General features: G+C 38.1%; 1 protein-coding gene across 2 annotated transcripts in view; it reads right to left on the minus strand.

The window, feature by feature from the left end:
- SH3BGRL (SH3 domain binding glutamate-rich protein like) overlaps positions 1-12,804 on the minus strand; it is a 129,724-nt gene that overhangs the window by 7,136 nt on the left and 109,784 nt on the right. For both annotated transcript variants that reach the window (XM_011944124.1, XM_011944123.1), the window contains 2 exons: positions 8,325-8,510; positions 7,097-7,177 (listed from right to left, as the gene is read on the minus strand). In XM_011944124.1, coding sequence (XP_011799514.1) covers positions 7,097-7,177; positions 8,325-8,510 — 267 coding nt within the window. The remainder of the gene's footprint in view (positions 1-7,096; positions 7,178-8,324; positions 8,511-12,804) is intronic.

A 12,804-nucleotide genomic window follows, 5' to 3' on the forward strand; every position in this document is an offset into this window, starting at 1 on the left:
CACACACACACACACACACACATATATATATGCCACAGTTTCTTTATCCACTTGTTGATTGATGGGCATTTGGGTTGGTTCCATGATTTTGCCATTGTACATTGTGCTGTTATAAATATGTGTGTGCCCGTGTCTTCTTCAAATAATGACTTATTTTCCTCTGGGTAGATATCCAGTAGTGGGATTGCTGGATCAAATGGTAGTTCTGCTGTTAGTTCTTTAAGGAATCTCCACACTGTTTTCCATAGTGGCTTTCCCTGTTCACCACATGCATGCCAACATCTGTTTCTTTATTTTTTTATTATGGCCATTCTTGCAGGAGTAAGGTGGTATCACATTGTGGTTTTGATTTGGATTTCCCTGATCATTAGTGATGTTGAGCATTTTTTCATGTGATTGTTGGTCATTGTATATCTTCTTTTGAGAATTGTCTATTCATGTCCTTAGCCCATTTTTTGATGGGATTGTTTGATTTTTTTTCTTACTGCTTTATGTTCCTTGTAGATTCTGGACATTAGTCTTTTGTCAGATGTATAGATTGTGAAGATTTTTTCCCATCCTGTGGGTTGTCTGTTTTTTCTGCTGACTGTTCCTTCTGCCATACAAAAGTTCTTTAGTTTAATTAGGTGCCAGCTATTTATCTTTGTTTTTATTGCACTTGCTTTTGGGATCTTGGTCATGAAATCCTTGCCTAAGTCAATGTCTAGAAGGATTTTTCCGATGTTATCTTCTATATATAATTTTTATAGTGTCAGGTCTTAAGTTTAAGTCTTTAATCCATCATGCGTTGACTTTTGTATAAGGTGAGAGATGAGGATCCAGTTTAATTCTACTACATGTGGCCAGTCAATTATCCCAGCACCATTTGTTGAAAATGGTGTCCTTTCTCCACTTTATGATTTTGTTTACTTTATTCAAGAGCAGTTGGCTGTAAGTATTTGAGTTTATTTCTGGGTTCTCTCTTCTGTTCCATTGGTCTATGTGCCTATTTTTATACCAGTATCACACTGTTTTGGTGACTATGGCCTTATAGTTTGAAATCACGTAGTGTGATGCCTCCAGATTTTTTTTTCTTAGTCTTGCTTTGGCTATATGGGTTCCTTTTTGATTTCATAAGAATTTTAGGATTTTTTTTTCTGTGAAGAATGATAGTGATATTTTAATGGGAATTGTATTGAATTTGTAGATTACTTTTGGCAGTTTGGTCATTTTCACAATATTGATTGTATCCATCCATTAGCATGGGATGTGTTTCCATTTTTGTGTTATCTATGATTTCTTTTTGCAATGTTTTGTAGTTTTCTTTGTAGAGTTCTTTCTACTCCTTGGTTAGGTATATTCCTAAGTGTGTTTTTTTTTTTTTTTCCAGCTATCATAAAAGGGGTTGAGTTCTTGATTTGATTCTCCACTTGGTCACTGTTGTTGATTTTTGTACATTAATCTTGTATCTGGAAATTTTGCTTAATTCTTTTATCAATTCTAAGAGCTTTCTGGAGGAGTCTTTAGGGTTTTCAAGATAAATGATCATATCATCAGCAAACAGTGACCAACTGACTTCCTCTTTACCAATTTGGATGCCCTTTATTTCTTTCTCTTGTCTGATTGCAATGACTAAGACTTCCAGTACTATGTTGAAGAGAAGTGGTGAGAGTGGGCATCCGCGTCTTGCTCCAGTTCTCGGTGGAAATGCTTTCAACTTTTCCCCATTCCGTATTATGTTGGCTGTGGGTTTATCATAGGTGGCTTTTATTACATTAAGGTATGTCCCTTGTATGCCGATTTTGCTGAGAGTTTTAATCATAAAGTGATGCTGGATTTTGTTGAATGCTTTTTCTGCATCTATTGAGCTGATTATGTAATTTTTTATTTTAATTCTGTTTATGTGGTGCATCACGTTTATTGACTTGTGTATGTTAAACCATTCGTGCATCCCTGGTATGCAACCCATTTGATCATGGTGGATTATCTTTTTGATATTTTGTTGGATTCGGTTAACTAGTATTTTCTTAAGGATTTTAGCATTTGTGTTCATCAAGGATATTGGTCTGTAATTTTCTTTTTTGGTTGTGTCCTTTCCTGGTTTTGTTATTAGGGTGATGCTGGCTTCATAGAATGAGTTAGGGAGGGTTCCTTCTTTCGTTATCTTGTGGAATAGAGTCCAAAATATCGGTATTAATTCTTTGAAAGTCTAGTAGAATTCTGCTGTGAATCCGTCTAATCCTGGACTTTTTTGTTGGTAATTTTTAAATTACCATTTCAATCTTGATGCCTGTTATTGGTCTTTTAAATGTATCTGATTCTTTCTGATTTAAGCTAGGAAAGTGGTATTTCTCCAGGAATTTATCCATCTCTTCTAGGTTTTCTAGTTTATGTGTGTAAAGGTGTTCATAGTAGGAATTTTCCAGGAATTTATCCATCTCTTCTAGGTTTTCTAGTTTATGTGCATAGAGGTGTTCATAGTAGCCTTGAATGATCTTTTGTATTTCAGTGGTGTCAGTTGTAATATTTCCTGTTTCATTTCTTAGTGAAGTTATTTGGATTTTCTTTATTCTTTTCTTGGTTACTCTTGCTAATGGTCTATCAATTTTACTTATCTTTTCAAAGAACCAGCTTTTTGTTTCATTATCTTTTGTATTATTTTTGTTTCAATTTAATTTAGTTTTGTTCTGATCTTGGTTATTTCTTTCTTCTGCTGGGTTTGGGTTTGGTTTGTTCATGTTTTTCTAGTTCTTTGAAGTGTGATCTTAGATTGTTTGGGCTCTTTCAGACTTTTTGACCTAGGCATTTAGGGCTATAAACTTTCCTCTTAGCACCGCCTTTGCTGTATCCCAGATATTTTGATAGGTTGCATCATTATTGTCATTCAGTTTGAAGAATTTTTAAATTTCCATCTTGATTTCGTTTTTGACCCAATGCTCATTCAGGAGCAGGTTATTTAATTTCTAGCTATTTGTATGGTTTTGAAGGTTCCTTTTGCAGTTGATTTCCAGTTTTATTCCACTGTAGTCTCAGAAAGTGCTTGATATAATATCAATTTTCTTAAATTTATTGAGGCTAATTTTATGGCCTATCATATGGTCTATGTTGGAGAAAGTTCCATGTGCTGTTGAATAGAATGTGTATTCTGCAGTTGCATAAAATGTTCTGTATATATCTGTTAAGTCCATTTGTTCCAAGGTGTAGTTTAAATCCATTGTTTCTTTGTTGACTTTCTGCGTTGATGACCTGTCTAGTGCTGTCAGTGGGATACTGAATTCCCCCACTATTATTGTGTTGCTGTCTATCTCACTTCTTAGGTCTATTAGTAATTGTTTTATAAATTTGAGAGCTCCAGTGTTAGGTGCATATATGTTTAAGATTGTGATATTTTCCTGTTGGACAAGGTCTTTTACCGTTACATAATGTCCCTCTTTGTCTCTTTTAACCACTGTTGCTTTAAGTTTGTTTTGTCTGATATAAGAATAGTTGCACCTGCTCTCATTTGGTGTCCATTTGCATGAAATGCCTTTTTCCATCCCTTTACTTTATGTGCATCCTTATGTGTTAGATAAGTCTCCTGAAGGCAGCAGATTGTTGGTGAGTTCTTATCCATTCTGCAGTTCTGTATCTTTCAAGTGAAGTATTTAGGCCATTCACATTCAATGTTAACATTAAAATGTGAGGTACCATTGTATTCATTGTGCTCTTTGTTGCCTGTGTACTCTGGGTTTTTTCATTATTTTTTTTCTTTTGCTTTCAAGCTTGCATTTTTGTTTTATAGGTCCTGTGTGATTTATGCCTTAAAGAGGGTCTGTTTTGATGTGTTTCCAGGATTCCTTTCAAGATTTAGAGCTCCTATAGTGGTGGCTTGGTAATGGCAAATTCTCTCAGCATTTGTTTGCCTGAAAAGAGTTGAATCTTTCCTTCATATATGATGCTTAGTTCCACTGGATACAAAATTGTTGACTGATAATCATTTTGTTTAAGGAGGCTGAAGATAGGGCCCTAATCCCTTCTAGCTTGTAGGGTTTCTGCTGAGAAATCTGCAGTTAATCTGATAGGTTTTCCTTTATAGGTTACCTAGTGCTTCTGTCTCACAGTTCTTAAGATTCATTCCTTTGTCTTAACCTTAGATAACCTGATGACAATGTGCCTAAGGCGAAGATCTTTTTGCAATGGATTTCCCAGGTGTTCTTTGCGCTTCTTGTATTTGGATGTATATGTCTCTAGCTAGGCCAGGGAAGTTTTCCTTGATTATTCCAAATAATTCCAAATATGATTCCAAGATTTTAGGATTCTCTTCTTCCTCAGGAATTCCAATTATTCTTAGGTTTGGTCATTTAACATAATCTCAGACTTCTTGGAGGCTTTGTTCATATTTTCTTATTCTCTTCACTTTATCTTTGTTGGATTGGGTTAATTCAAAGACCTTGTCTTAGAGCTCTGAATTTCTTTCTTCTACTTGTTCAATTCTATTGCTGAGACTTCCCAAAGAATTTCATGTTTCTAGAAGTGTGTCCAAAGTTTCCTGAATTTTTGATTGCTTTTTTCTTTAAACTGTCTATTTCATTGAATATTTCTCCCTTTACTTCTTGTATCATTTTTTTGGATTTTCCTGCATTGGGCTTTGCCTTTCTCTGTTCTCTCCTTGATTAGCTTAATAACTAACCCCCTGAATTGTTTTTCAGGTAAATTAGGGATTTCTTCTTGGTTTGGATCACTGCTGGTGAACTAGTGTGATTTTTTGCAGATGTTGAAGGGCATTGCTTTGTCATATTATCAGAGTTGGTTTTCTGGTTCCTTCTCACTTGGGTAGACTCTGTCAGAGGGAAGGTCTAAGGCTGAAGGCTGTTGTTCAGATTATTTTGTCCCATGGGGTGTTCCCTTGATGTAGTACTCCCCTCTTTTCCTATGAATGTGGCTTCCTGTGGGTCACACTGCAGTGATTGTTGTCTCTCTTCTGGGTCTAGCTACCCAGCGAGTCTACCTAGCTCCGGGCTGGTACTGGGGGTTGTCTGCACGGAGTCGTGTGATGTGAACCATCTATGGGTCTCTCAGTCATGCATACCAGCGTCTGGTCCGGTGGAGGTGGAGGTGGGTGCAATGGACTCCGTGAGGGTCCTTAGCTTTGGTGGTTTAATGCTCTATTTTTATGCTGGTTGGCCAGGACGTGGCACTTTCCAGAAACCATTAGCTGTAGTATTGTGGAGAGGGACCAGCAGTGGGCAGGGCCCTAGAACTCCCAAGATTATATGCCCTTTGTCTTCCACTACCAGGGTGGAAAGGGAAGGACCATCAGGTGGGGGCGGGGCTGGGCATGTCTGAGCTCAGACTCTCCTGGGGTGGGTCTTGCTGTGGCTGCTGTGAGGGGTGGGGGTGAGATTCCCAGGTCACTGGAGTTCTATACCTAGGAGGATTATGGCTTCCTCTGCTGAGTCATGCAGATTGTCAGGGAAGTCTTGGAAAGTCAACAGTCACAGGCTTCACCCAGCTACCAGGCAAACCGAAAGGTTGGTCTCACACCCACCAAGCCCCCCTCCAACAGCCTTGAGTCTGTTTCCAGGTGGAGGGCAAGAGGGGCTTAAAAATTCCCCCAAGGTAATCCACCTCCCAGCTGTGGAATAAAAAGGGCTTTAGTTCTTCTCTAGCCTGTGAAGTCTGCAACTGGGATTTGCACCCTCCCCCCAGTTCTGGCCAGGAGGCTTCTTGTCCCGTTCAAATTGTTACAAAATTTGGCTAGAGAAATTCTTCTTTCTGTGGAGTTTTAATGCCTGCTCATCTGGCCACACTCTCGATGGATCCCTGTGGTGCCAGGCAGAAATGGGCTGCTTGGGGACCCAGCGAGATCCCAGGGCCTTCCTATTGTTTCTTCTACCCCTGTATTTTGCTGGGCTCTCTAACTTGACTCAGCTCCAGGTAAAGTTGGAAACTTCTCCCGCAAACAGACCTTCAGTTTCTCCAGTGAGGGTATGTGTTCGGGAGAGGAGGGTCTCCCTTTTCCACTTCCTCAGTTGGGGCACTCACTGTATTTGGGGTGTCTCCTGAGTCCTACAGGAGCAGACTGCTTCCTCGAGATGGTCTGTGGGTCCTCTCAGGATTACTGGTTTGTTCTTGCAGTCTATCTGGGGCTGAAATTCACAATACAAGCCTCCAGATGCTGCTCTGTCTGGATTGCAGATGCTGCAATCTAGTCCTCTTACTATCTTATTTAAAGAAAAGTGTCTTCCCTCACTTTTCTTATGGCTCAAATTACACAAAGCCTAAAATATAACATTTTATCCATGAGAAAAGAAAGTTCGGCAAGAAAACCATTTCACAATGATATAAACATAGTACTAGTAAATTTTTGTCTAGTGAAAACAGACAGTAACACAGACTTTTAAAATAGGAGAGGGAATTAGAGTTCAAAGAATCTGTCTAACATACAATTAGTTGCTAAGAGCAAAACATAAAATGACAGAGCAACATAAAATGATTGAGGCAGTTTGTATGAAGAACTACTATAAAAGGGAAAGGTATGTTTAAAGTTGATAGTTTGGGGACATCTCATTAGATAGACAATTTTATTGTTGCTTCCTTTATTTGGTCTGTCCTGAAAATGCTGCTACTTAAAAAAAATTAATTTGTGTTGGCAGGAAAAAAGCCTCAAATTTGGCGAGCAATTCAGTGACCAGTTTTGCAATGCAGATGCTCTTAATTAACTTGAATGGATGACTCTATCATTTGCTCTCACACAAAGACAATACATGCTGCCAAGGAGATTACCATGAACTAAGATGCTTACTGTCGTTGTAGAACCATGCAGGACGGCTGGAATAATGAAGGCTTTAAAATTGCTAAGCACTTATTTGTGAGTAGGTCAATGAGAAATTTGCTCCCGTGGTCAGCTTGACGGGGAAATCACTCTACCTACCTGATAAACACACAGTTTATGCATTTGGTTATGCACATCTTTCTGCCCTAATAGGAATTAAGTGGATGCAGAGAAGCTACTTTTTGCTGTAAAGGACTGTCTCTGACTTAATTTGAATACTTAACAAAAGTGAAAATCTTACTGACTAAAAAAGCTCAGCAGCAATAACATGATTTATAAAGCAGGAAAAAAAGGGTATCATACCTTTGAACCAGGTGGGGCTGTCAAGCCTAAGAAGGCATACACTGCGTTATTTTCTCTGGCTTCAAAGAAGGCATCATAGTCCTTGATGAAAAGAAGGTAAGATGAATTAACAATATGCAACCAATAAAAGAAAAAAAGGAGATTTATTCGATCGAGTGCAGTGGTTCACACCTGTAATCCCAGCACTTTGGGAGGCCGAGTTGGACGGATCACCTGAGGTCGGGAGTTTGAGACCAGCCTGACCAACATGGAGAAACCCCGTCTCTACTAAAAATACCAAAATTAGCCTGGTGTAGTGGCACATGCCTGTAATCCCAGCTACTCAGGAAGCTGAGGCAGGAGAATCGCTTGAACCTGGGAGGCGGAGGCTGCAGTGAGCCGAGATCATGCCACTGCACTCCAGCCTGGGCAACAAGAGCGAAACTCTGTCTCAAAAAAAAAAAAAAGAGAGAGAGATTTATTCAGAATGACCTGACTAGTCGACAGAATCATCTGCTTCCTTAGGGACAGGCAGACTACCTTCCATAATACTAGAATTCTGGAAGGAGTAAGGAGTAATAAAGAGGCAAGGCTTCCGGATCTTATTTAATATAGGTTGAAAAGTAGGTATTCTATGGCACAAAAACTGCAGAACGGTTTATTCCACATCACATCAAATTTAAATCTGCCTGCAGCTTCCTCCACCATGCAAAACAGCCACCTATTTCCCAGTAAGAAGATGCTTATTTCTGGTCAGATACTGTTGCTTCCATTCACCATATTTCTATTCCATTATTCATTTAGGTTGAGATTTTCTCAGAGCCCACAGTAGACTAGATATTAGCTAGGCATGCCCAAGGCCAGAAGAACAGTTAATTTTTGCTGTGTTTTGAGAAAGGCAATGAGATGTCCATGATGCATGACCAGAAGAGCAACCAAACAGTAAGAGGTTTCAATCTGGGGAATGCAAGATAATCTTCACATGACTAAATTTGGTTGCGATACCTACTGTCATCTTGTAAGCCACAAATAAACTTGCCTAAATTTGACTGTGATGCATAATCAATAGCAAACATATTTAGAAAATGTAGCCATTGTCTACATCCAGCCTTTGAGTGGATGCAAAGGACAAATGACTATAAGCAAGCGATATGACTATATATATGCAGGTTTGGAGGCAGAGGTGAAAATAATGGATAGATTTGGGGCAATCTATTTCAATAAACAAGAATTTACATTGTTTTCTTACCCCGCGATACTGGCTTTCATTGAAAATCTGAGGTGGCAGGGGATACCCTGTGGCTGGTCGACTATTTTCAGGTACATTTTCTCTCATCCACTTCCGATTCTCTTCATTGGCTGCAATATCTTTTTCCTCAAATCCTATTTTGTTGGCTTCTAGGAAACCAAGTACATCTTGCTGTTTCTTCTTAATCTAGGACCCAAAGAACAAGAAACCGTATTTTCCAATATTCGACAAAAGTCAAATGTCTGTGAGCTGGCAGAAATGAATTCAGACAGAACAAAGATTGTGGTTTCACAGAAGTTATATGATTTTCCCTCTTTATTATTGTATTGTTAATAATGCCTCAGAAGTGTATTGAAGAGCTTTCGGTCCACAGGTCTTTTTATCAAGGACTTTCTCTTTTTTTTTTCCATCGAAAATTCTCATTATTTAATGATGTGCATGCAAAACTAACTGATGCATATCAATACCTAAAAATGCAGTTAACCCCGAATAGTGTGTAGTAAAAAGTTATGTTTTCTGATACTCTACAAGCCTCTCTTAGTTTCAGCCTTTCTAGAAAGTTTTTCCAAATGACACAAGTCTGCTTCCCATCTTAACAAGAATAGTATACGCAATAGAAATGAATCTTTCCTTGACAAACTGCACAAGCTTCAAGAGTCATTCAAGCCTCAATTTTCATTGTTCAAAACAGAAACTGAACAAGAAGATATTAACCAATCCTACAAACTATAAAGTTTGCAATATATCTGTACCATTCATTAGCCCTTATCATGAGCTGCTAAGGTATCTTTTATGTGTATCATGTATTAGCTTAGTGAAAAAGTAATTGCAGTTTTGGTCACTACCTTCAATGGCAATTACCTTTGCACTAACCTAATATATTCATCTAGATAACCAGGTAGAGATGAGACATGTATTCTGTCTCCTTATCATAGCTAGGAGAGAGCTTTGAAAACAGTAAAATTAATACTATTCAGTTAAGTTTCTCTTCTGATATGCATTTCTTTTAGAACCTGAATTCACACATCAATGGTAATTAACCCATATTTAAAACCATAACTTAACATTTCTGAACTACAGGACCGTAATCAATAAGCAAGTTTCTTCATGGAATCACACTAAAAAGACACATGGAATATTGCCATCAAAAAATAAAATAAAATAAATCTGTCCTGCCAATGAGAATAAAAATGCAAAATAAGAAACTCACATACAGTCAAGTTCCTCTCTGGATTTACACACCTCCATCTACTCCCACATACATGCATATATGCATAAAGATTGTGTTTTTGTCTTTCTAAGTTGCTTGTGATTGTGATTCAATAATTTTCTCTATCATCACATAACCTTAGGAAAATAATTCTCAATTTTTCCCAACAGAAACTGAAAGTTTTAAATGCTATTTAGTGAATGTCCTTCTTTAAAGATCAGTTAGAATCTAGCAAAACTTGCTACACGGCAATTTTTCTACTGGGAATTCTGTTTTTTAATTGGCTTATAAAATCAAACTTTCATTCCTAAGTATAACATATGCCCTCTTTTGAACTGAGAAAAATCAATGTAAAACTCAATAAATACGAGTGTCTAGTGGATTAATGCACTTGATGAAAGGTTCCATTAAATCAATGGTTTTGGCCTCTGAAATACAGTAGGTGGGTTTAGTCAATGTCAAGTGTGTCAAATAATTTGTCGATCATTAGCATATTTACAAATTTGAGTAGATATAAAGATGTCCCATTAAGATTGTACTTTGAAGGCTGGGCACGGTGTCTCACATCTGTAATCCCAGCATTTTGGGAAGCTGAAGCAGGAGGATTGCTTGAGCCCAGGAATTCAAGACTGGCCTGGGCAATATGTGAAAACTCTATACTTTAAGGGAACTTGCATTCCAACAGATTTTTTTTTTTTTTTTTTTTTGAATGAGTGAAGAGACATGCTAAGAATTTTACATACATGACCCTGGCAGAATGTCATCAGTCACATTTGCATGAGCAGAGGACCTTTAAGAAAATTATTTTTTGAGGCTTTTCCTACCTTATTGAATGCTTACTTTGTTGAGAACGTGACTCACTGTGCTAAGTTAAAACGGTCGCCAGGCCTGGTATCACTAGGCATGATAGTGTACCTTCACTGAAGTAATTACTCTCCATCCATCAGTTGGAGAGTAATGACCAAGTATTTCGCCCATGCCCTGAGATTGCCTGATGACAAGTACACACACCTACTAGTGTGTTCCACATCTCCATAAAGTTGAACAGAATGGGCCGTAATCACACATTGCTAATAGGTTCTGCCATGTCAAACATGAACTTTTGTTCACCTTTCAATCTTCACGGAAAGTTAAAAAAAAATTGTTTCCTAATTTGATCAAATTTTCATGTCCAAAATTTCACATATGAAGTTTATTTCCAAGAAGGAATCTATTCCTTTAATTTTTTTTTCAAAAATAGGGTCTTGCTCTGTCACCCAGACTGGAGTGCAGTCGCGTGATCTTGCCTCACTGCAGCTTCAAACTTCTGCGCTCAAGTGGAGATTTCTAATATATAAATAATTATTGCTTTTTTTTTTTTTTTTTGAGACGGAGTTTAGCTCTGTCACCCAGGCTGGATGGAGTGCAGTGGCGTGATCTCGGCTCACTGCAACGTCTGCCTCCTGGGTTCAAACGATTCTTCTGCCTCAGCCTCCTGAGTAGCTGGGATTACAGGCGCATACCATCACCCCCGGCTAATTTTTGTACTTTTAGTAGAGATGGGGTTTCACCTTGTTGGTCAGGCTAGTCTCGAACTCCTGGCCTCATGATCCGTCCAACTCGGCCTCCCAAAGTGCTGGGATTACAAGCGTGAGCCACTGCACCCGGCCAATTATTGCCTTTCTTATACACCTATAGGCACATGTTCACTCTAACACACCCTCATAAGGGAGTACCTGGTGATGGTCATTTCCTAATTCCCCTAATAGGACTTAAAATAAAGGGACACAGTGAACACATGAGACTGCAAACCATATATTGCCAGAACCAAGAGGAATATGTGTCACAAGGGTTCATTTAGAAATAAAATTTAAATTTCTTCCACGATAAAAATGACTTTGGAGTTAAAAGGTTATTGATACCCTTTTCAGCAAATAAATGCATTTGCAAGTGGACAATGCACTGTCCAGGAATTTAAATAAATATTTTTCAAATAGTAAACCACAACCCTCACCTCTACCCAAAGAATTCCAAGACATTTCTGCCCGTATGTTACATTTTTGAGATTTAGGATATTCTTCTCTCCAAAGACACAGAGCAGGTAATTAAACAGTTGTTTCCTGGAGTAAACAGTTGTCTTCCCACAAGCCTTAGCAGGCTCCCTTTCTGTCATGCTAAGGGTCAAGTTTCTTTCAAAGACAGGGGAGTGACAACGTTTCTGCTTTAGAAGATGCCAGTGTGAATGTTGCAAATACCAAAGAATGATCAAAACTTCACCAATCATGCTTCCAATGGGAAAATACCCTTTTTATAAAAGAAAGTGTCAGCCTTCCAAAAAAAAAAAAAAAAAACCCGTTTAATCAAAGTGGTAATTTTGCCTTTTTTAATGATCAAACTCTATCACACTTTCTCTACTAACAGTTAATTAACATTGACAGAAGTTCTTGACTACGATGTGCTAAAATAGAAAATGGTTGTCAGAAGTTATTCAACAATATTTCTTGAGTGTCTCTTAAGTGACTCTCAATGAACTTTGTTAGACTCTCTAAACTAGCTTAAAGATAAATAGCCGTGATCCCTTCCTAACATTACAATCTACTGGGAGAGATTAGAAATATATGCATTTAAAAGTTCAATTACAATACATTATTTAAATAAGAAGCTAAGAGAGCAATACAAGGTGGTTAGGTGAGAGGAGCCAAGAGAAAGGCAACACCAGTGAGAGAAGAGAGAACAAGCATTTATTGCTATTAGCAATGCCACTTATACTAAGCTTAATAAGGATAGCACAAATGTTAGATTTTTAATTCTTTTATACTGCATACAATCTATAGTTCTGGTGAAAGGATGATATGTTTAACAAAAATTAATATAACTGGCCAACGGTAAAAACTGAGCTCACAAAGTTGACAGCATATTGAACTAGAACAATGAAGGTACAGTATTGCAAAATAAACTTGGAAACTTTCTAAATGGATACTCACAATTTCTCCTCCTAAATTATTACATATAATTGAATTCTATAAATAAATCATGGTTTGTATGTGTATTTATTTGTTTTTTTTCAAACAGATTAAAATTTTTGACTCAGTCAACACCCTCAAAGAGAAATTCAGATACGGAGTCTCTCCCCATTTGGCTCCATTTATTTCAAATGCTACTCCAGGAAGAGACACTCTTCATTTTAGAAAAGTAATGAGCGGCCGGGCGCGGTGGCTCAAGCCTGTAATCCCAGCACTTTGGGAGGCCGAGACGGGCGGATCATGAGGTCAGGAGATCGAGACCATCCTG

The sequence above is a fragment of the Colobus angolensis genome, unplaced genomic scaffold, assembly GCF_000951035.1.
Source record: "Colobus angolensis palliatus isolate OR3802 unplaced genomic scaffold, Cang.pa_1.0 Scaffold227, whole genome shotgun sequence".
NCBI classification, from domain to species: Eukaryota; Metazoa; Chordata; class Mammalia; order Primates; family Cercopithecidae; genus Colobus; species Colobus angolensis.